Genomic DNA, 23222 nt, shown 5'->3' on the forward strand with positions numbered 1-23222 from the left:
GTAGGGCATGAAATGACAATCCTCATTTTTAAAAGGAGATAAAAAAAAGACATATACTAGATTAAAGAATTCTACTACTTCTTTTAACGTTGTTAAATATAGTAGATATAAATACTAAAATAACCTACTAAAATAACACCATTAAAAAGTCACATTAAAAAAAGATATTACTTTTTTTTTATTAGTTATGTTAAGAATGAAGAGAGATAATATGTTGTAGAGAATATTATATTTTGTTTATCATTCTTCGGATAACAAATTTTTCAATTTCAACAAAGGAGATCAAAAATATAACACAGATAATAGTCATTACCCAAGATTGCCAACCAACAGACGTTAATTCAAGCCAGGAAGAGATGCCTAATAAACATCGATTTATTAAATATAAAGTGGTTTTTCTTCCTTTAAAATAAAAAGATATTACCTGGTGCATAGATGCCTAAAATCATCAATGAAAAAGCTAAAATAAAGCTTCCAATCATCCAGCAATTACTTGTAATACCTGTCTTGAAAATTGATTGGTGAACACTTCTTGCATTAAATGAATGAATGAGCTGCAACGTTGTTAAGGTTGTAAAAGTCTAGAAGAATTTTGTCAATTATTTTGTATAGAGAAATTTTTAAAAAAAAAGTAGTAGTAGTAGTAGTAGTAGTTACCATTGATCTTGCAATTTCTAAATCAAATTTTAAAATATAAAGACTAATAGTATAAGTAGCTATTGCCAAGGAGGCAATTAACATAGAGTTCGTAAATATAATGAGCCACGTTGCTTTCGTAATCACTTCTGTTTTAGGATTTCGAGGTTTTCTATTCATTAAATCTTTTTCATTTGGTTCAACACCAAGAGCCATAGCAGGAGGGATATCAGCTAATGAAACAAATTGTTATCAAACTGAGACTTATGATTTATATAATATAATTATTTACCAATAATGTTGGCCCATAAAATCATCATGACAGTTAAAGGGGATTCGATATTCGCTATGGTACAAATTAACATTAAGAATATTTCAGCACCATTACAGCTTAATAAATAAACAATAAATTTGAGAATATTATCAAAGACGTGTCTTCCTTCTTCAACTGCATGAACAATACTAGTGAAATTATCGTCAGCAAGAACAATATCAGCTGCTTGCTTAGTAATCTCTGTACCAGCCTGTCCCATTGCAACTCCAACATCAGCACGCTTAATTGCAGGTGCATCTATAGTAACGAAATATGTTTCATATTAATTTTTGATTTTAATTTTAACTTTAATTTTAAATTTTGATTTTGATTTGATTTTTTTTTTGTGGGGGAGGGTACATACCATTAACGCCATCTCCTGTCATAGCAACTAATTCGCCTCTTTGTTGCAAAGAACGAACAATAGATAATTTATTATCCGGACTGACGCGTGCAAATACACTTGGAAATGGATCTAATTCCATAATAGCATCATCAGAAAGTAAATCTAATTCACGACCAAGAATAGCCCTGTTCTATTTTTTTTTTTGGAAATGTTTGTTAAATATAAATCATATAGATTTAACTTACACACACAATGTCAAATTTACCATTTTAGGATGATCTCTTTTAAATATACCCAACTGAGCTGCAATAGCAGTAGCAGTCTCTATATGATCACCAGTGATCATCATCACATGAATACCCGCTTGTTGACATGTTTCAATGGCTTCTTTGACACCTACTTTAGGAGGATCAATAAGGCCTACAAGGCCAACAAACACAAGTTCAGATTCAGAAAAATGATCCTCATTGTCATCCGTTTTAATAATCTTCTTGTAAGCCAAGCCAAGTACACGCAAACCTTGAGATGCCATCCTGACATTTTCATCGTATACAAGAGAAGCAAACTCTTCTGTCATTTCGGATAGTGTATCATCTTTCATCAAAAAGTGACTGCATTTGTTTAATAACTCTTCTGGTGCACCTTTACAAACCATGGTGATGATGGCTTCCTCGTTTTGTTGTTTAAATACACAACTCATCAATTTGCGTTCACTATCAAAGGCATGTTCAAAATATTTAACAAAGCCTTGGCTTTCCCAGTACTTGCGATCTAATCTAGCCTTTTGCGTAGCAACAGTGAGAGCGACTTCAGTAGGATCACCTACTGTTTCAAATTCACCGGTTTCCTCGTTGTGTCGAACATCTGAATTATTACAGAGACTAGCGATCATGAGAGCATAATACAAGTGTTGAGTATAACTTTCGATGTGATCCCTATCAATAGGTTTAGGTTTCATCGTTGCATAATCATTGATAGAAGAGGAATGATCTTCTAAATTAGGCTTAGTACTAGAATAAGCAAGTGGTGGTGATGAAAACTTGTTGGGAACCGTACTTCGATGATGAATCATACGTCGACGTAATTCTTCATGCTCACGAATAATTTCTCCTTGCTTTACATCCATAGAATTAGTACCCATAAATCGATAAAGAGAGTTGTCGGAGGTCCATAATTCAGTTGTACTCATTTTACCCTCAGTTAGAGTACCCGTCTGACATTTTTTTGTAATAATAATAATAATAATAAATTAAATCTTTGTTTATTTATTTATTTATTCAATGCAGATAATACCTTATCTGAACATATGACTGTAACACCACCCAAGGATTCGACAGCAGGTAATGTTCTCACGATGCATTTACTATTTATAAACAAACGTAAATAAAATAAACAAAAGAGTCATTATGATATTTTATTACTTTGCTGCCATGCGTCTTACACCAATCGCCATAGTAACAGTTGTTACTGCGACTAAACCTTCAGGTATAACAGAAACTGCTAAACTATATATCCATTAAAAAAAAATTTTTTTTTTAATAAATGAGTTGAGAACTATAATTATTATATTACCTTAAACCAATATTCACCATTTCTTTTGCATTTCGTTTCCAAATAACACCAATAACGACAACTAAAGCGCAAAGAAATATAGCTAATGCGACTAAATAAATACCCAATTTACCAAGTTTTTTTTGAATAGGGGTTTTCACTTTATGTTTAGTACCACTTTGAATAGCAGCACTAATTTTACCAATCTATAATATATAAAAATAGTTAAAATCAATAAATAAATGTTTACAGATATATAAACTAGTATTATAAGCTTTTACTTCTGTTTTTAATCCAGTTCTAACAACAATACCCTTCGCTCTTCCTCGTGCCACAGTTGTAGCCATAAATGCATTTCCTTTACAATCACCAAGAGGAATTTTGCGAGTCTAAAAAAAAAAAGAAAAGAGTGAGTAGAGAGATAAAAGGAGGGTTAAAATTTAATATCATAAACAAATATGTATATATATATATATATATGAAATGAAGCATACTTTTGCTTTTATTGCTTCTATGTTTTTCTGGACAGGAAGACTTTCACCTGTCAAAACACCTTCAACCACACTTAACTGCGCCACATCTATTAATCTAATATCAGCTGGAACTGCATCACCTTCTTCCAAAATAACAAGATCACCAGGAACCAATTCTTCTGAATTAATCAACTTTTGCTCACTACCACGAATCACTCTTGCCTGAGGTACAGATAAATTCATAAGAGCATTGAGTGTTTTACTTGCCTTCCATTCTTGACTAAAACCAATGATTGTATTGAGGACAACGACAACTAAAAGAACGATCATGCTATTAAATTCACGCTCGGCGGCTTCCACGATGGCAGCAATGATCAAGATGAGAACCATAAAGTCTGTGAGTTGTAACCATAGCATCTTGAAAGGGTTGGGCCGAGGAGGCTTTGGCAATTGGTTCGTTCCATAGTGTTCTCGTAAGCTAGGTACAAGATCCTCAGGTAATCCATTCTCTGTATGAGTATAGGAAAACATGCCTATGAGCTTGTCAAGTGGCCTATCAAAATAAAGGGCCTGTGGTGGTAATAAAATTGACTGATGATGATGATGAGGAGATATTTGAGAGGTAGTAGTAGTAGTAGCAGCCACTCTTGCCTTTTCTTCGCTGGCTTTCACTTCAGAGGCTAGAGATGAATTTAAGAGACGTTCTAGATCACTTTGCTCACTTTCCTTGATTAAATCACGCCAATCACCAAACTGGTTTGGGAAATAATGAGCGAGTTTGAACACAACAGCTAAGGCACCTCTTTTCTGGATAGTCGTAGATGAATTGGGCTGACATCGATAATGAAGTTTGAGTTGATGTCGAAGATCAGAGACATCCATTTCATTCACCACCGTTCGAAATTCTTCAACTTCTTCCAAGAAATCGATAAACAAGAAAAAGGCCATATCGGCCGCCTCTGTTGCTTTCTTCCTTAACAAGTGACCCTCCGTATGTGTCATGTTTAGGAATAGGCCCTCTGACAAACGTTTCATAAGACTTTTTTCAAGATGAGGTTGGCTACCATTCTTTATTCTAAAGTCCATGACATAGCGAAGGCCCTCTAGAATTTCTTCAATAGAAATATGTTTATTATCTTGTACATTAAAAAGATCATTGACTTTTTTTTTTTTTTTTTTTTTTTAAAAAAAAAATAAATAAATAAATACATAAATAAATAAATACATTTGAATATTAGTATTATTTCTTTTCTTTTATGTTTAAGATTTAATATTTTACCATAAACTTCTATCTGTTGTTCAATAGATTGTTTACCGTCATTGACGGAAGATACTTCAATTACAGCATGTTGTATAAATTCTTCTACTAGAGGTGGTTTTAGTGCCATAAATAGAGTTGATTTAAAACAAATAAAAGGTAGAATATTTTCCAGAAAGCAAAAAAAAAAAAAAAAAAAAAGAAAAAAAAATATTTATTTATACACATGCAATAAAAAAAAAGAGGGCTTGCAACGTGTGAAAAGTTTCTTTCTTACGAGTGTAGATTTTCTAGTAAGACTCTTGTATTTTATGATGTTGTAACACTTTTATGAACGCATACTACTATGATTAGAAATGTTACACACTGCTAATTCGATTTGCTCAATTCTCTAGCATAGTTTGTATGCATCACAATGAATAATTTATTTAGCTTTATAAGTATTAAAAGAATGATATATCATATGTATATACATCATAGTGAGATATTACTTTTGGTACATGATGCTAATCAATTGAAATAGGTAGATAGCGTATTATTCACTTTTACTAGTACTGTAGTATTCATAAGATGTTATTCTATAATAGTTTCAAGAAAGAAAAAGGGGGAAGAAGAAAAGTAGTCTATATAACATTTATTTAGGCAAGTTTACAAGATGTAAATATGTGTATTATTCATTCAGATTGTAAAATATAATTATGTACATACATGTATAAAATAGATCAATAGTTGTAAAATTATATAATATGATCACGTGTATGCATCATTTCTCATAATAATAATTAATATACATGCATTATGAAAAAAGAGAGAATCAAATAGAATGCATCATGCGGTAGGTAAGTGTATAATGAATGTTATGCAGACACTGTAGTTGCAAGTCTAGCTACAAATACTAAGCCATCATAAGTACAACTTATAACAGCCTCTATTAGAACCAATTCACTATTCGGCTTGACCCAACCAAATCTTACTCTAGCAATAACATCACTAGATTTAGATAGTTCTACCTGACTCATCACATTCTTCTTATCTTTTGGATCAATATAATCATAAAGAGAATTTCCAATACATTCAATAGGATCTAAACCTACAAGAGCTTTACTCATTCGTGTTGCAAAGACAATGATAGACTGTGTGGTATATCGATTCAAGAAGAGACAAAAGCGAGGCTCCTTTTGTGCTAAATCAGTCTCATTATCCCAAGAAAAGTTATCTTCTACTAAAATACTTTTATTCTCTTTTGTTCGATATTCCAGGCACCTTTAAGTTGTAAGGATCCATCTGGCTGAATTGAAAAGGCTGTATCTGCTGAATTCATTCTCATTGTGTGTTTTATGCAATTGGGCGATATAATAGCAAAGTTAGTACAAACAAGTGTATCGTAGCAATAGTGAATAACCACATCACATTGGATATAATGACCATCCTTATGGCGTGAGCGACAAGTAACAACAGTTGATAGGCGCTCATTCTTAACATTACCTGAATGAATTAGATTAATTGCAATTCGTTCATCAGGATGAGTTAATTCGTAACCACCCATCCCTACTAATTCTTCAGGTAAAAAGCCTAATACATCAGTAACACTTTCAGATACAAATAAAAACTTTGCTTCTGCAGTATTATCATAGATTGAAATGTAGTTAATTTCCATTTAAATTTACTAGTATTGAAATAAAAAATAAATAAATAAATAAATAAATAAATTAAACGAAATAAAATAAGGGATAGCTGCTGTTGTACGATTTAATTTCTGCGGCAATAACATTTTATTCAAGTTATTTTATCACTGCTTATACATTTGAGGGAAAAAAAAATTGCTAATTTTACTACATTTCAAATAGATTTAAACCATTGTTCATTTGACACTGTTGTTATCTCATTGCCAATATACATATATATATATATATATATATATATTACATTATATTTTACGCACATGCAAAAAATATACATGATGACAATAAATAAATTTAATTTTATTTGGCTGTTCAGTTAATAGTTTGAAAATACCTTTGCTACTCTTTTTTATTATAACAATAATATAAGAGACAGACAAAAAAAAAAAAAAAAAAAGCAAAAGGATGAGGTATTAATATGTTGTACTGTATCACATTTGCTTAATTGTCTATGTGTGTATATATGTGTCTGTGTGTGTGTGTATGTGCTTTTAACTTTACGATCTATTAAGAATTATAGAAAATTGCTCAATCGATAACATTATTCTCTTGCAATTTTACTGTATCTACCACGTAAGGTTAAATATAATTATTGTATAAAACTATTATTTCAACACATATTTTTAATTAACAAACTAAATGACACAATAATAGTATTGTACATTTTACTTTTAAATACAACGTTTTCAGGAACGATCTATACATGTCAAATAACCTGTACAGAAAATAACTTCAAAATATAGAGTACAGAAATTAATATAGATTTAACTCCATTCTTAAAGTAGTGAATTGTAGTATTTTAAAACACTCGTAATAGATTAGTATCATGTATAATAAAAAGTGGTATTTTACATGAAACGCTTTTTTTTTTTTTTATACATATATTTTTATACATGTTTGTACATATTTATATGATGATGTATGTTTGTATGTAACTCAGCTTTAAATTGAAAACTTTTATTTCCTTTTTCACTTTTCTTTCTTTTAAACTTAATATATACCAACCATGGCTGATAAAAATAACAGCAGTAACAATTCACATACAAATGCTTTTCTTAAAAACTTGTCACAGAAAAAATATGCATGGATGGAAGAAGCAATTGCATCAACCACAAACATTAGTAGTCCAACATCAACAGTCACCCCCTCATCTTCAAAAAAGAATAAAAAACAAAAATTATCTATTGATAAAAAACCTAACAAGGTTTTAAAACAACCAAAGACTTCTCCTAGTCCAATGACTGTGCCTAAAACAGAAGATATTGAATCCATAGTACAAACACCAACAGACTATAATGTTGCTGTAAAAGAATCTAAGCCAAAGCAACAGCCACTTTTCAAATATACAACATTTCCTGTAAAAGGATATAATATTCTTCCTACTCGTAATATTACAAGTACTTATGCTAGAGGTGATATTTCTTATTTTTCTGGAAGTAAAGCAGGAGCTGAAGAAATTTCACCTAATGTAAGTTATATGTACGACATTATTACATGCATCAATCTTTATTTATTTTATTTTTTTCTTTAGCCTGAAGAAGAATATAGCGACATTATTGTTATTCATCCAGGTTCACGAAATTTAAGAATCGGACTTGCTTCTGAAGCTTTCCCTATTTCTATACCTCATGTCATCGCAAGAAGATATAACACATCATTATTTACTAATACAACACAAGTAGATGAGACTAGTATGGATAAAGAGAAATATGATGAAGCTTTAAACGAGATTAGAGGTGAACTCAAATGGCGAATGAAGAATGCTAAACGTAGAGCAGTACCTAATGCAGAAGGTCAGGTTATTGGCTTTAATACAAATGCACCTAAAGAAACTATTCCTGATCATAATGATCCTTATAAAGTGGAGTGGACTGATGTATCGACTAGAGCCGATTTCTTTGTAGGAGAAAAGGTATATACATATAAATACATACATACATATTTAACAGAGGGAGAAAAAGGAGAGACAAAAATGACAGTTTCATTATGAATATGTATAGGCCCTTAATGTACCCATTGCAGATAATTCTGAATATCGTATTAATTATCCTTGGAAATATGGTACTATTAATAATCAAGATTATAATTCAATTAATGAAGTATTGGAGGATCTTGAAGTTATTTGGACAGAATCGATTGTAAATGAATTGGAGATTGAAAGGAATGACTTTAAGGTATAATAAATGCATAGCCTATCGTATACATGTATATTCATATTCTACATGTAGAATTATAATGCAATTTTAGTAATTCCAGACATGTTAGATCATGAGTATCTTTGTGATTTAGTTAGAATGATGCTACGTTATATGAAATTTAAAGCAGTTATTATTCAACAAGAGTCTGCATGCGCTACCTATGGTGCAGGAGTATCAAGTGCAGTTGTAGTTGATATTGGAGCACAAACTACAAATATTAGTTGTATTGAAGATGGAGTATGTCAAGTAGATTCAAGAATATTGATTCGAGTTGGAGGAGATGATGTAACAAGAACATTTACATCCTTTTTGTTAAGTAGCCAATTCCCTTATGCAGATATAGATTTAAACACAACATACGATTGGAGATTAGCAGAGACATTAAAGCAGAAATGGTGTACAATGAATGAAGCAGATATTAGTGTTCAAGTATATGATTTCTTTGCTCGTACACCTTTTAAACCGACACTTAAATATCAATGTAAAGTGTATGAAGAAGTATTTTTAGCACCTTTATGTCTTGTATATCCTGATATATTGGAACCTAGAAGTAAAAATACATTATGGTCACATAAAGATGTTACAGATGATGTTATTGTAGATGATAATGTAAGTTCACATATATGTATATCAGACATGTATATATATATATACAGGTAAACTTATGTATCTATAATAGAATAATATCAATAATAAAGCACAAGAATATGATACACATCCTATTGATACTGCTATTGCTCAATCTATTGAAATAGCAGCAAATGGATCAGAAGAAAAATTGAAAAGATATTTCACAAGCATAATTTTAGTAGGAGGAGGAGGAAAGATAGTGAATTTCAGTAAAGTATTAGAAGATCGGTAAGTCTCTTATGTATACATTGTCTTTTATTCTATTCATTCTTATTCTAACTTTTCTTTCAAGTGTATTATCTACTATCATTGCACAAAAATTAAATATAGATAAAGTTGAAGTATTACCTCCACCAAGAGATTTAGATCCTGAAGTTTTAGTTTGGAAAGGAGCATCTGTTGTAGCCAAATTAGATTCCTCCAAAGACATGTGGATAGGAAATATAGAATGGGAAGAGATGGGCTCGAGGTGTATAAGAGAAAGAGCTTTATTAATGTAAGGATTTTTTATTATCTAATAATAATAATAAAAAAAAAAAAGTCCTTAGCAAATGCCCCTCTTAAAAAAAAAAAAATGATAAAGAAAAAAAAAAATATAGCTGTAGGCGGGAAATATAATTGTGTAAAAATAAAAACTTTTCTTTTTATTTCTTTCTATTTATTAATAAATAATCAGTTTCGTTCAATGAACTATCTTTTAATGGATAGAGCTTCTGAAGCAGCAGCAAATGACCTCGCTGAGGTTCGAAAACTTATTGAAGGAATGAATGCTCTTGTTCATAGCCAAATTCAACAACAACAACAACAGATTCAACAACTTCAGCAACAACAGCAACAACTCGAACAACAGCAACAACTTCAAAAGCAGCAACAAACAGAACAACAAAAGCCAAAAGAATACCCCTCCCCTTCTGCTTCCCCCCAACAACATCCTAATTTACAACAACAACAGCAAGAACAACAGCAAGAACAACAACAACAACAACAACAACAACAGAGGCACCAATTACAACCACAACAGCAACAGCAACCACAACAACAGCCTCATTCACAACAACAGCCTCATCCACAACAGCAGCCTCAACAGCAGCCTCAACCACAACCACAACAACAAACACATTCACAACAACAAAAACAAGAACAACCAGCTACTATGGAAGCAAACATTCCACCTACTCAAATTCATTCGACTACTGCCCCTACTACTTCATTAAAAACTGATTCCACGACTAATACTACTGTAACTAATAGCGAAAACAATGCTGCAACTACTATGACAACCACTTCTACTGCTGCTAATACTCAACAAACAAATTTACCTCCATATCAGTAAAGATTTTTTTTTAATAATAGAACTATCTTTTTTTATTCATTTTATTTTTATAGTAATCCTATCATTCCTCCTAATGGCGTCATTTGTGAGGTAACTCATTTAACTTTTAACAGTGTTTTATATTTCCAATTAACAGGTAAATAAATCATGTATAATCTGCAATTAAATATACATGTATTAACTTAATTGTTACTTAGAGGATGCAACTATTGAACCTATGGTAGCTTGGTTACGTCTTTCTTATCAAGATGCTGGTATTTCTGGAATGGTACTTCAATATAAGGGATTTGATGGATTATGGAAATGTTTATTAAATCGTAAGTTTAACAATTCATGAATGAATTAGTTTATTTATACTATTTTATTTAAAAAGGTGATGATTCTTTAAGACGAATTTTAAGGCAAAGTATGAAGGGAAACACAATATTGCAAATGAGAATACCCCGCGAACAAGATTTATTAAGTGTAAGTTTTTCTTTTTTTTTTTTTTTAAAAAAAAAAAAAAAGAAACGAGTTAAAAAAAAATTATATTTCTTTTTTTAGTCCGGATATACAGATCGTCGACTTTTGGCACTAACAAAGACTGAACGTATGCAATAATTATATTTATAATTTCATATACAGAATAAAAGTGAACAAAATCTTTTGTATTTGTTTAATTTATAAATACATGTATAACTATCTATTTTTACGCTTTGAACAAAAGACTTTTTTTTTAATAGATAAAGCTGCCATTTAATATACCTTAAGCTTAATAATTTCTGAGCAGCAGAATATTGTAATGCTGCATATTTAATAAATAATTTGAAATTATATAATATATATGAATCGTTAATTATTTTGTTTTCTATTAATCTGTTTGTTTCGTTTACGTAGATACGTCATAATCTCCTAGTATTGCGTTATACATCTCGAGAAAGTGGCTCGTGTCTGTTACAAAATGGATGATCACCAGGATTTTGCTTGTGTAAGATATTCGAAATATAAGTTTTAAAAGAAGCTATCGGGAGGAGGAGGATCTCAAGATAACTATTATAATAACTGGGACACTACGGATTGTTGTGATAGTATCGCTTTTAAAAGATGGTTATATTAAAATTAGCTTGTTTTTTTTTTCCTGTGGTAAAATTTCCAAAGCGAAACTGTCATACTTTGTTTGATTCGTTTCACGGGAATCATATCAAGTGTGCTGTTCATTTCGGGAGGGGGAGAGAGAGAGAGACTAACATGCTTTTGCCATCTAATTAACAAGAACCATAGACTTGGCCAAGTACTAATTACGGTAGTCATATCCTTTACTCTATTTTATTCCAGAAAAGCCAACAAAGCCCTAGGAAAGAAGACGAAAATAATAGTAGCTTTAACTTTAATCATGATAATATACATATATATATTAAGGTCTTAATGCTCATTAAAGAAGGAATGAAAATCCTTCACAATTTTGTTTCCCTTATTCACTCAAGTATGTATGAAGGAAGAATAAAATAAGAGTTTATTATATATTTACCCAAAAGAAAACAAGTGATTGTATGTAAAGTTGGACTTAAAAACAAATATTATTACTGCTATAAAAGTTTAAAGAAAAAATGTCAGTATAAAACTGACAGTTGGAAATCATGATATATTATACCTTTTCACTTTATAAGTTTAACACAGCTCCTTTTTTCTTTTTAAGCGAGTATTCAAATAGTCAAATCGACAAAGAACATTCTTGCAAAAAAAAAAAAAAAAAATAACTTGATCTGAACCGGACATACTATTACAAGTATCATCTTTTATGAGTGTTCCTATTCAATTTGGTCATTCATTTGTACATTTGACAAAAAGAAAAAGTTTACCAATGAATTTAAGTTGCTTTATTACTCGCCAATGAAATTACGAAACAGATACAACGGAAACATATCACCGTTGTAATACTTGAATGTGCTGTGCTATTCATATCAAACTGAAGACCTTTTTTTTTAAAAAAAAAAAAAAAAAAAAGAAAAGCTATTTTACTCGTAAACATAATATGTATACATATATGTATACATATACATCTATAGATAGATAGCTTCAAGCCATATTTCTAGCAAATAAATTTATTTTTCCCTTAAATTAATACAATAAGAAACAAAAGAAAAAAAAACATATAAATGGCTCAAACTGTACTACAACCATATTGTCCTTCTATTGTTATTATTTACAATTAAAGCACTATTATTATGGTAATAGAAGGTTTCAATAGACTGTTGCTGCTGTTGCTGTTTCATATAATAATGGTTGTTCATTATTGTAGTACTGTTTGGTATTTGGTGTGATGAATTCATCATAGATGTATATTCACCGAAGCTACTATCACTAGTGGTTGAAGAAGAAGACGATAGTACAGTATCATAGCTAACTCTTCTATTAGACGATAAAGTAGGCTGTTGTCGAATTCTATTCCTGTTATTTGTCTTTTTTTCAGTTGATACAACGACTGCATCATCAATTGGGTCATGAACAAAAGTACATCGAATGCCATAGGGGCATGATCCATCGATATGATACGCGCGACATATTTGTGTTTTATATAATGTGTGTCTCGGAGCTGGACGTAGCTCAGTTTTACCATGAGCATAACGGCATTTACTACCATATCTAAATTGAATGCATAAGAAGAGGTATATTATATATTTATATATGCATAGATGAATATATGTATATTATATACCTGCAATAACCCAGTTCAGCCCAATTTCTACAAAACTCAGTCTTATATAGAGTCACTTCTTTATTATTATCATTGTTATTATAATCATTTAATTCCACATTATTACTGTACATATAAAATAAAGGATTTGATACTATAGTCATTAAATATTATTATTATAAAAAGTATATAATTTAAAAAAAAAATAGTAAAAGGGAAAAAAAATTGAAGCAGCTTTATATAGTTAACCTTTTAAACGCCAAACTGCAACAAAACTTTATACGTATTTATCTTCACCCCCCTCCCCCTAAACAAGTATAAAACGTTAAAATTATTTACTAAAAGAAAAAAAAAAGTTACACATATCAACCACGCGATATAGCCAATTCAAATAAAACTATTGAAGAGTTAGGTTGATATAATAATTAAATACCTTCCTTAATACTATTGCTTGATATTGATACGGCTATTTTCAATACATCATAAATACGAAATTTTCCACTTCCAGATCCTGTTATTGATATGTTATAAATTTTTCTTGTATCAATAAATCGAGCTGATTAATGATTAGGTTTATTCTGATTTCCCTTCTCTTCTAAGTTTATTGTATATTTTTTTTTATTGGTTGTATCTATTGATATTATTATAATGTAATGTATTTTAACAATCTCTCCTTTTCCTACACTGCTACATATTTAGTCGGCATTATAAATGTACATGTGCCTTTTTACCATGTATTTATTTTATTTTCTTACATACATAATATTATTCCTATAGCATCAATCTCACTGGGAATTTTAAAATTTTGAAGAAAGCAGGAAAAAAAAAACGCGATACTTGTATCTTATACACAGTATTTGATCTACTAATAACTCTTTAGCTATATAATAACAGATACGATTTCCTTATATTAAATATATCTAAAATGTAATCACAAATCTGCCTATAACTGAATCTTATTACAAAAATTGATTTAAACTATCTGAACTGGTGTACATAATATATTATTTAGTATTTTTTTTTTCTTTTTATATAAAGCTCGAAGAATTCGAAAATAAAATAAAGTGATTACTTTCTGTTTCTTTTCTTTTAAGAAAAAAAAATATCATTAAAACATTTGAATATGACATTTACTATTCATTTTTTTTTTTTTTTTTTTTAGAAAGAAGAAGAAAAAATTAACACGTAGAGTATCGATGATCATTACTTATCAAGTTGGATGTTTCCTTTTTCTTGAAGTAGCAATTTTTAACCGTACTAAGATAAGTATTTTGGAATATGTTTCATATTGTTGTGCTGCTGCTGGATGTCAGATGAATTAATAGAAACTAATTTTTTTGTGTAAAGATAATTGTTTATACGTAGCGTAATTTTTTTTTCTTCTTTCCTTGAAATCAAAAACTACTGGTTAGCATTGAATTTCTTTAGTTTTTATGAATTCACGCATTACCTGATATCCATTCTCATTCAAAGTTGCTTTTCTATTTTATCTTTACTAACTACTGCTCTCTATTTTAAAAGAAACTGTATTAGAATAGATCATAACGAATGTCGATTACCAAGTTTATATCATTTATACACAGATCTATTTTGTCATTTTAGACATTGTTGCAGGGAAAGAAGGACAAAAATCAGGTGGTTACACTCTCAATTGTAACAGTTAATGCTCAACACAGGACTACCTGGGATCTTTATTATTATTATTATTATTAACCAAGGAAGAGATAGACATGAAGAAATGAAAAGATAAAAGGAGGATTGATGTATTAAAGGCTCTCAAATGTGTTTCTTACATATGATCATCTCGCTGTTTTTTTTTGTATAGAAACATCATTAAAAGAAGAATAGAGGTCAATTATTTGACGTGTTATATTTTACTATGTTCATCAAAGTTAAAGAAAAAAAAAAACTTTCCCCTTTAATAAAGATTTTCTATTATAATAGCGGGCTATCGAGAAGAATCCTTTAGTTCAAATCAAATAGATACAGTTTACTAAAGTAAATACTTTTCATAAGAATTTAAAAAGATGCTGCTACTTTACTAGTTACCTTATCTTGAGCGCTCCATATTCTTATAAAATAGTGTCAATCCTGTATTTTAAGTTAATAACAAATGAGTATATTTGTTTTTATTATTTAATATCGCGTGATGTGATTGGATGACTGACTTTGTTCTATACTCAGGGGTAATTTATATAGAAGTGTACATGAGTTTTTTTTTTTTTGATATTTTATGGTATGAACATGTAAAAAAGAAAAAAAAACCCCCCAATTGTCTACTAGTAGAAATAAGCTCTATGAATTTATGAGCAAGACTCAATGAATACTAAGAAGTATATATATCAAAGAAACTTTCTCTAATATACCTTTTTTTTTTAACAACAAATACAAATAGGGATAGCAACATAGAATTATTGTCGATGAAATGCATTCCTTTTTTGTTTTTCTGATTTCATGATTACCAAAGGTAGAAATGAATGGAAAATAGTTAATTAAATAGAGAGAAAAGAAGAAACAAAATCATCTAAAAGGAAATTATGAATTACTGATAAACATGATAGAGCAAATACACGTAATTTCTTAAGGAAGAAAAAGTCGGTAAAGTATACCAAGTCAAGATTTAAATTACTTAAATCTGTTCATTTTGACTGCTTTTAAAGGAAAAGAGGGAGAATAAGTAATAAAATGAAGAGATCAGGTAATATGACTATCTTACAATAAAAAAAAAAAAAAGAAAAGAAAAGGGAGGGAAAGTGAAGGAGACTATAATTCAAATAATGACTAAAAATAAAGAATAGTTTTTAGACCATGACCTAACTTTTAATTTTATAAGTAAATGTGTAACAATTGTAAATGAAACTCTTGGATAAACTACTCTATTCTAGAACAGAAGACATATAATATTCACGTAAATAAGAAGAACATGATTGGGTAACTTTTTTTTTAAAAAAAGAAAATACCTTAATTAGGCTCAAAAGAGAACTTACTATAGTTTTACTTTAATAATTTACTGTTTGTTCCAAAAAGATAACGAAGGTAATTAAATTTTTTTTTCATTTTATCGGCTTATTTTATACATAAACTCCTTCATTCATTGCCGTATTATTTACGTAAAAGATTATAATTATTAGTTATTCGGTTTTTTTCTTTTTCTTTTTTTGGATAATTTGAATAAACGAATCAGATCTTTATTTTATTTTATTTTTTTAAAAAAAAAAAAAAAAAAAAAAAATTGAATATAAAAAAAGGGAGGAAAAAAAACTACAATTCAATTTCTTTTTTCATTCATTTTGCATTTTTTTTTTCTTCTCTAGATTATTTTCCTTCAAGGAAAAAAAAAGATATATAAAAAGGCTTACATTCTTTTTTTTCTTTTCTAATAGTTTTTTATTAGTTTACATTCCTTTATATTAAATCAAAAACTACTACCACCTTTTTCTTCTTTTCATTCACTCTCCCCTCCCCTTTTTTTTTATATACTCTCCTTTCTTCACAACAGCCAGTTCACTCTCCTTTTTTGTTTTATTCTCGAAAAAAAAAATATAACTTATTATCCCTTTACATTTTTAAATTTCATTTTCTTTTTTCACTCTTTATATATACATTGGACAATGACAGTTGTTTTATCTACTACTAATAAACGTATTCGCTCTTCGCAAAAAGTAAATTAGAATAAAATAAGAAATAACAATTTATTCTAATAATTAAATAATAGACAACAATGGCTTCTATGCAAAAATCTAGATCAGAGCCAAATTGTAAAAGTAAAACAGCTTCAAGCTTTCATCATTATTCAAATTATCCTAAACGAAAATCAACTGGAAATATGAAACAATCTATAAGTCAATTATCATCATCATCTAATTCTCGATCATCAACAAACAAAGTAAAATAAATGAATTTTTTTTTTTACAATACAAATAACTTTATGTATTTTATTCAATTTATATACATAGATTTGGCGTCCACCCGGATATTGTGAGATTCCTGATATTTTAGGAAATGCTTATCTTAAGCCAAGCCCTCCTGTCGCATTTGACTTACGTCCAACAGATATTTCTAAACAAATTTCAAAGGTAATTCATACAAACAAATGAGATGTGTGTGTGTGTGTGCACGTTTATTATGTTTATATCTTGTGGAAGGAGAGAGAGAGAGAGAGAGAAATTACTTTTTTTGTTCTAACGTTTGTATTTGGTAATAGCGTCCGTGGTATCCCCCTAGTCCACGCTGTAAAATTCCCGATCTTCCGCCACTTGTGCGTACTGAAAATAAACTTGAAACAAAACTTCGAAAGCTTTTACCAAAAGTTATAATTCGTTCATCTGATCCTAATACTCGTTTTATTAACTTTAAGGAAATTGGTACAGGGTAAAATAGATATACACATATATGTATAAATTTATATGAACTTGACTGGATGAATTATTTACTCTTTTTTTTTTTTTGTTATAGTGTGAATGGTGCTGTTGTTAGAGCTGCTTATCGTAGAAAACCTAAAGTGATAGTAGCTATTAAACGCTGTAAACTTGACCCTGATCGTGAATATCGTGCAGCCATTTTAAGAGAATTAAAAATCATGGCATCTGGTCATCATAATTTAATTAAATTACGTGAAGTAGCATTAGCTCAAGATAACATCTGGATGACAATGGATTTGATGCGTTGTTCAGTTTTTGCTGTTCTCTGTCAGAGAGGAGTTCCTGAAGAATATACTATTTATATGACTTGTGAAACATTAAAAGGTTTAGTTCATTTACACTCACAAGGTATATTTCATCGTGATGTAAAATGTGAAAACCTTTTATTAGGCTGGCATGGTGAAGTTAAATTAGGTAAATTGAAAAAAAAAATCAAATAAAATCAAATCAAATAAACTTAACCTTTATATAGCTGATTTTGGCTTATCTGCACGTATTGATCGTCCGAATCATGAAAGATTAGGAACTACTAAATGGTAATTTATACTAGCTTATTACTTGATATTTATGATATTAAACTACAAAATCATTAGGATGGCACCTGAAGTCATTAGAGAAGAATACTACAATGAAAAGATTGATATGTGGTCTCTCGGTATAACAGTTATTGAAATGATGGATCGTGTACCACCTCACTATTCAATTAAAGATGAAGAAGAATTATTTGATATTATTGCCACTGAGCCTAGTCCTACATTTACATACAGTTATCCTAGTATGTACATGAGAGGCTTAGTTGCATGGTTATTAGATGAAGAACCTGAAACAAGACCTACGGCTCAAGATGCTCTTTTAGAGATTGAAGTTCATATTCAATCAAATCTTTTACCTTGCTCAAATGCACAAGATATGGTTCGATTCTTAAATCAAGTCTTGCCATCTTCAATTTAATTATGTTCATTTTATATGTAATCTTTCAACCTCTTATATGTGCAAAAAAAAAAAAGAAAGAAAAAACTTTCTTTTTATACAGACTAATTCATTTCTTTATTTTTCAACTCTCTCTTTTTTTTTTTTTCCTTCTTCTTCGTTTTATATATAAACATGTATATTTATATGTTTATATATGTCCTATATACATACCACCATTACCTCCACCTTTCTATATATGAAATAATTGTAGTTTAGACTACTCTTATCAATTTCATTGAAATTTCTTTTCATTTTTTATTTTTTTTTTTTTTATTAAATTATTATTTTAATAAAATATTATTATATTTATCATTGCATATTTTTTTCTTTTTTTTTTGCGGATACTGAAAATGCAAACATTTACTACTACTGCTACATAACCCCTATTATGACCCTTTTTACATGAGAAAAATTTTATGTAAGCAAATATGGATAAATATTCATGCATACATACATGCATACATACATACATACATGCATACATACATACATACATGTATATGTATAGTAGCATTTTCCTTGTATTGAAAATAAACTTTATGCTATTATTTCTAATAGTCATATAACTTGAATAATGATAGTGTTAAATATATATACATAGATATATATAGATATATATAAAAGGAATATGAGGTTATTATAGCCCCTAAGTGTTGATTTTGACTTTTTTTTTTTGTCATTGAACTAAAATGACTGTTGAGAGTTACATTGTCCGTCCTACTAACAAGTATAATGGTTTATCTCCACCATTAATAATACAATTACATAGTTTATATCTATTTGGAGCTCCTATCGACATGCATAATCATCGATTTTATTATTATGATACTGTTGATATAATATGTATCATAGATAAATTAAAATCCTCCCTTGCTAAGGCCCTCAAGCTATATTCACCAGTTATGGGGACTGTAATAGTACAGAAAAAAAACTAGTGAAGATGGTGAGCTCTGTATCGCATTAGATAATACATATAGAATAGGTATACTATTTTTTTTTTTTTTAGTCGACATAAAAGATACACCATATATTCGTGATTCATAAGATTTATCTTCACGAACTGGTAGGGTGATAACCTCGATCATCAAGTATATTAGCAGTTAAAGCAGTCAAGGTAGAGTGATACTATTATCACTCTTTTCTTTTTTTTTATTTTATTTTATCTTGATATTCATCATCAAATCTCTACTAGTCCTCTTGTGGAACTATAGCGATAGTAACGTCTATCAATCACCAAGTGACTGATTTAACTGGTTATCTCTATTTTCTTAAAGTGTAGGCTAAGCTTGTTCGAAGAGAAAAGATAGAATTGAGAAATTTGCTAAAAGATGTGTCACGTAATCCTAGTTGTTTTTTTTTTCTTTCTAGACCATCAAAAGGAGATATCTCTGTAGCACAACCACCACCATCACTTACTCCACCATTTAAATTTCTTTCTGTCCCTGCAACTGGGCTCCATTTCCCCCACCTCCTTCTCCACCTTGTTTATTAGTACCTTCCTCCATTTCAAGATGGAAGTTTACTAAAAATGATATGGGAGCGAATGGAAAGTGACTTCTCACCTGCCGTTTATAAATCTGGATTCTTCGTAATGATAATGCGCTAGTTTCTCTTTCTTTCTGGTATCATCATATGAGCACGCGAAAAGACCAATGTAGCAAAGATTAGAGGGAATATTCCGTTCTAGAGTCTCCAAACGGAGATCATTGCAATGGCTGCTGATGGTCAAGAGAGATTTTTAGCTCAAAAGAAGATATCGAATGGGCAATGCTTTGAATAACTTTTAAAACCCTTTTGGAATGCTACCGTTCCTCGTCTTGATTTATTATCTTCCGTCATCTAAAGTAGCCTCTCGTCTTGCTTTCACCATTTGAACTAGTTTAAATCAACAACTTTTATCTGAATGCATTGCCTCTAATATTTTTTTTATAGTAACAGCTAGCACTGGTCATGAATCCACATCTAGATTTTGTACGATGACATGAGATAAAGAGACAGGAGATGTTTCCATCTTGCTGACGATAGAGCAAAAAATGTGCAGAGGTATTAAAAGCGGATCCTTTGTTAAACAAATATGCTACAATCATTCCACTCGTACAATCCGAATATATAACCTACTTTTTATTTTGAATAATAATAATAACTATTCGATTGAGGGAAGCGTTGTTCTTTAAAAATATAGGTTAGGCTTTGGATATTATTATTACATATGTAAAGACTGACTATAAGATCCTTTCTACCCTTTTTTTAGTTATTTATTTAAGAATTGAAGAAGAAGCAAAAAAAAAAAAAGAAATTAAGAAACAAATGGTTTTTCAAACTAACATAAATGTTATTGCTCAACAAAGATAGTAGGAAGAAAAAAAAATAGTATTTATATTCTGCATATGTGCGTGTGTATACATTTATGATTGTTTTCATTACAATCACAACAGCAAAACTATTAAAATTAAAACAAAGATGTGCACCACTCAGACTATTCCCTAATTACATACATACATACACACCCACTCACTATCTCGATATATTTATATACATATTTGGAATTCAATATGTCTTGTTATGAAGAGAGAGAGAGAAAAGCCATTGTCTTGTATTAAGTAAGTAAGTCTACTTTATAATACGCTCTACTAACTGATTCCTTATAGAACATTCGCATATGTTTCTAATTTAAGACTCTTTCTCTCTCTCTCCTTATTTCTGATGCAAGAAGAAGATTTATTTGCTACAAATGTCGGGAATATAAATCATTATAATAAAAAGAAATCAACAAAAAAAAAAAATCCTCTTTTCATTATTATAATTTTTTTTTTTTTCCTTCGATAGACGTATTATTATTCTGGTTGATTTAAAGCTTATTTAGGCTATTAAAGAAACAGAAAGATAGATAGATAGATTAATTATTCAAGTTAGATTCACGTATTTTATTTATATCCATTGACTACAAATCAAATAACAACAAAAGGGAAAGAAATTTTATTCCTTACACTACATAATAATAAAAATGTCTAAGGATGTGTTGAAGAATAATCAACAGACTACTTTTCCTAATCCAACATTAGACAAACCACCACCCAATGTTCAACAAACTTTGTCTCAATCAAGTACATCCTCTAGTCAAATGGCGCTTACTGATTATCATCGTCGTACTAATCCAACTTTAGAAAAAAATATACTTGCTACAAAAAAAATGAATCAAATAAATGAAGTGATGGTACTGAAAGATCAAAAAAATGAAATGGCCATGACCAAAAAAGATCAGCAGCAAACTGAGGTGTTGATCACGAAACAACAAGTTGATCGACAACAACAAGAAACAAATAAAGAAAATGGACCTCCTCCAAAGATTGAAAAACGAAAACGTAATGTCAATGAGGATGAGCTGGACGATCCATACGATGTAGAAGGTTTTAAAAAGATTAGAAAAATTGGTGAAGGCACTTATGGTGTTGTATTTAAAGCGCGTGAAATCAAGACCAATGAACCTGTTGCATTAAAGAAATTAAAGATGTGTGCCTATGAAGGTGTTCCTACTACAACCTTGCGCGAAATAGCCATTCTAAAATCATTAAATCATGAAAATATCATCAAGTAGGTCCTCTCCCTCTCTTTTTCTTGTTAAAAAAAAAAAAATTAAAATAGCAAGTTTTTTTTTGTTATGTATAGATTAAAGGACTTGATTCATAAAGAAACAAAATTATTTATGGTATTTGAATATGCTGACATGGATTTACGACGCTATATGGATACAATGCAAAGACCGGGCCTAACAAAGAATCATATAAAAGTAATAGAGGAATATGATTTTATTTTTATTTTATCTTATTTTATTTCATTGTAGAGTTTTATGCATCAGTTATTTAAAGGAATTCATTATTGTCATGCTCATCGTGTCCTTCATCGTGATTTAAAACCACAAAATCTTTTAATTGACCGACAAGGAAGGTTAATGATTGCAGATCTTGGTTTAGCTAGATCATTCAACATTCCTTTGAGAACCTATACCCATAATGTAAGTAACTAACTTGGCCTTTTTTTTTTTTTTTTTTTTAATTAATTACTTTGTATATAAATGAATCATTGAAATAGGTTGTGACACTTTGGTATCGTGCACCAGAGATCTTGTTAGGGAGCCCTCATTATTCAACTGCTGTAGATATGTGGAGTGCAGGATGTATTATGGCAGAAATGATGACACTATCACCCCTTTTTCCTGGTATATAAAAAATAGCTGTGTTGGTTTCTATTGATATCAATCTAACATGTATTTATATGTATATATAGGCGCATCCCAGATTGATGCCTTGTTTCGAATCTTTGAACAATTAGGTACACCTACTGAAGAAGTTTGGCCCGGTGTTTCTGCTCTACCAGATTATAATGAGCATTTTCCAAGTAAGTATTCATCCCTTTTAAAAATGTATCCATTTTATTCAACTTTATGTTTTATATAGCATTCAAGGGCAAAGATATTAGGAAATCATTAGAACGATATAAAGATTGTCTAGACTTTTCTGATACAGCATATGATCTTTTAAAAGTAATCATGATCATGATATGTGTATTTATTTATTTTGCAGCTAATTTTTTTTATTTTTTATTTTTTAACTAGTCTTTGCTTCAATATGATCCATCATTAAGAATAAGTGCTGGTAAGGCGGAAGAACATCCCTTTTTTTACGATGATATTACGATGGTAAAATTATAGATCATTTGTAATATTTACCATTTATTT

At 29.8% G+C, this 23222-nt stretch overlaps 8 protein-coding genes across 8 annotated transcripts; 5 read left to right on the forward strand and 3 right to left on the reverse strand.

The window, feature by feature from the left end:
* Positions 1-9: 9 nt before the first annotated feature.
* BX663DRAFT_500904 (uncharacterized protein) lies at positions 10-4747 on the reverse strand. Its single transcript, XM_051526398.1, has 12 exons — positions 4599-4747; positions 3341-4479; positions 3128-3235; positions 2868-3052; positions 2717-2800; positions 2589-2658; positions 1561-2508; positions 1314-1485; positions 929-1207; positions 658-869; positions 425-581; positions 10-360 (listed from the first exon to the last, which is right to left on the reverse strand). The coding sequence occupies exons 1-12, from the start codon at positions 4705-4707 to the stop codon at positions 227-229; spliced, it is 3597 nt and encodes a 1198-aa protein (XP_051385770.1). The 5' UTR covers positions 4708-4747; the 3' UTR covers positions 10-226.
* Positions 4748-5298: 551 nt separating this feature from the next.
* BX663DRAFT_500908 (uncharacterized protein) lies at positions 5299-6292 on the reverse strand. Its single transcript, XM_051526399.1, has 3 exons — positions 5809-6292; positions 5516-5770; positions 5299-5463 (listed from the first exon to the last, which is right to left on the reverse strand). Exons 1-3 carry the CDS (start codon positions 6232-6234, stop codon positions 5392-5394), a joined length of 753 nt encoding a protein of 250 aa, XP_051385771.1. The 5' UTR covers positions 6235-6292; the 3' UTR covers positions 5299-5391.
* Positions 6293-7189: 897 nt separating this feature from the next.
* Positions 7190-9658, forward strand: BX663DRAFT_500910 (uncharacterized protein). The gene is made up of 6 exons (XM_051526400.1): positions 7190-7727; positions 7791-8171; positions 8260-8433; positions 8488-9066; positions 9137-9315; positions 9380-9658. The coding sequence occupies exons 1-6, from the start codon at positions 7266-7268 to the stop codon at positions 9585-9587; spliced, it is 1983 nt and encodes a 660-aa protein (XP_051385772.1). The 5' UTR covers positions 7190-7265; the 3' UTR covers positions 9588-9658.
* Positions 9659-9695: 37 nt separating this feature from the next.
* On the forward strand, positions 9696-11371 carry BX663DRAFT_500915 (uncharacterized protein). The gene is made up of 6 exons (XM_051526401.1): positions 9696-10416; positions 10474-10556; positions 10618-10737; positions 10794-10885; positions 10964-11198; positions 11297-11371. Exons 1-5 carry the CDS (start codon positions 9773-9775, stop codon positions 11018-11020), a joined length of 996 nt encoding a protein of 331 aa, XP_051385773.1. The 5' UTR covers positions 9696-9772; the 3' UTR covers positions 11021-11198; positions 11297-11371.
* A 1199-nt stretch (positions 11372-12570) lies between these two features.
* BX663DRAFT_429928 (uncharacterized protein) lies at positions 12571-13228 on the reverse strand (the record flags this gene model as incomplete). The annotated part of the gene is made up of 2 exons (XM_051522763.1): positions 12571-13042; positions 13116-13228. 2 exons carry the CDS (start codon positions 13226-13228, stop codon positions 12571-12573), a joined length of 585 nt encoding a protein of 194 aa, XP_051385774.1.
* Positions 13229-16499: 3271 nt separating this feature from the next.
* Positions 16500-18759, forward strand: BX663DRAFT_500921 (kinase-like domain-containing protein). Its single transcript, XM_051526402.1, has 7 exons — positions 16500-16756; positions 16810-16980; positions 17051-17170; positions 17299-17465; positions 17550-17929; positions 17988-18051; positions 18109-18759. Exons 1-7 carry the CDS (start codon positions 16706-16708, stop codon positions 18464-18466), a joined length of 1311 nt encoding a protein of 436 aa, XP_051385775.1. The 5' UTR covers positions 16500-16705; the 3' UTR covers positions 18467-18759.
* Positions 18760-19176: 417 nt separating this feature from the next.
* BX663DRAFT_549754 (uncharacterized protein) lies at positions 19177-20267 on the forward strand (the record flags this gene model as incomplete). The annotated part of the gene is made up of 5 exons (XM_051531168.1): positions 19177-19398; positions 19680-19762; positions 19856-19925; positions 19980-20075; positions 20175-20267. 5 exons carry the CDS (start codon positions 19177-19179, stop codon positions 20265-20267), a joined length of 564 nt encoding a protein of 187 aa, XP_051385776.1.
* A 1458-nt stretch (positions 20268-21725) lies between these two features.
* Positions 21726-23195, forward strand: BX663DRAFT_529852 (kinase-like domain-containing protein; the record flags this gene model as incomplete). Its single annotated transcript, XM_051530275.1, has 7 exons — positions 21726-22078; positions 22154-22274; positions 22329-22499; positions 22577-22703; positions 22772-22882; positions 22942-23027; positions 23100-23195. 7 exons carry the CDS (start codon positions 21726-21728, stop codon positions 23193-23195), a joined length of 1065 nt encoding a protein of 354 aa, XP_051385777.1.
* Positions 23196-23222: the final 27 nt, after the last annotated feature.

The sequence above is a fragment of the Cokeromyces recurvatus genome (genome assembly GCF_025118155.1).
Source record: "Cokeromyces recurvatus strain NRRL 2243 chromosome Unknown BX663scaffold_5, whole genome shotgun sequence".
Lineage (NCBI taxonomy): Eukaryota > Fungi > Mucoromycota > Mucoromycetes > Mucorales > Mucoraceae > Cokeromyces > Cokeromyces recurvatus.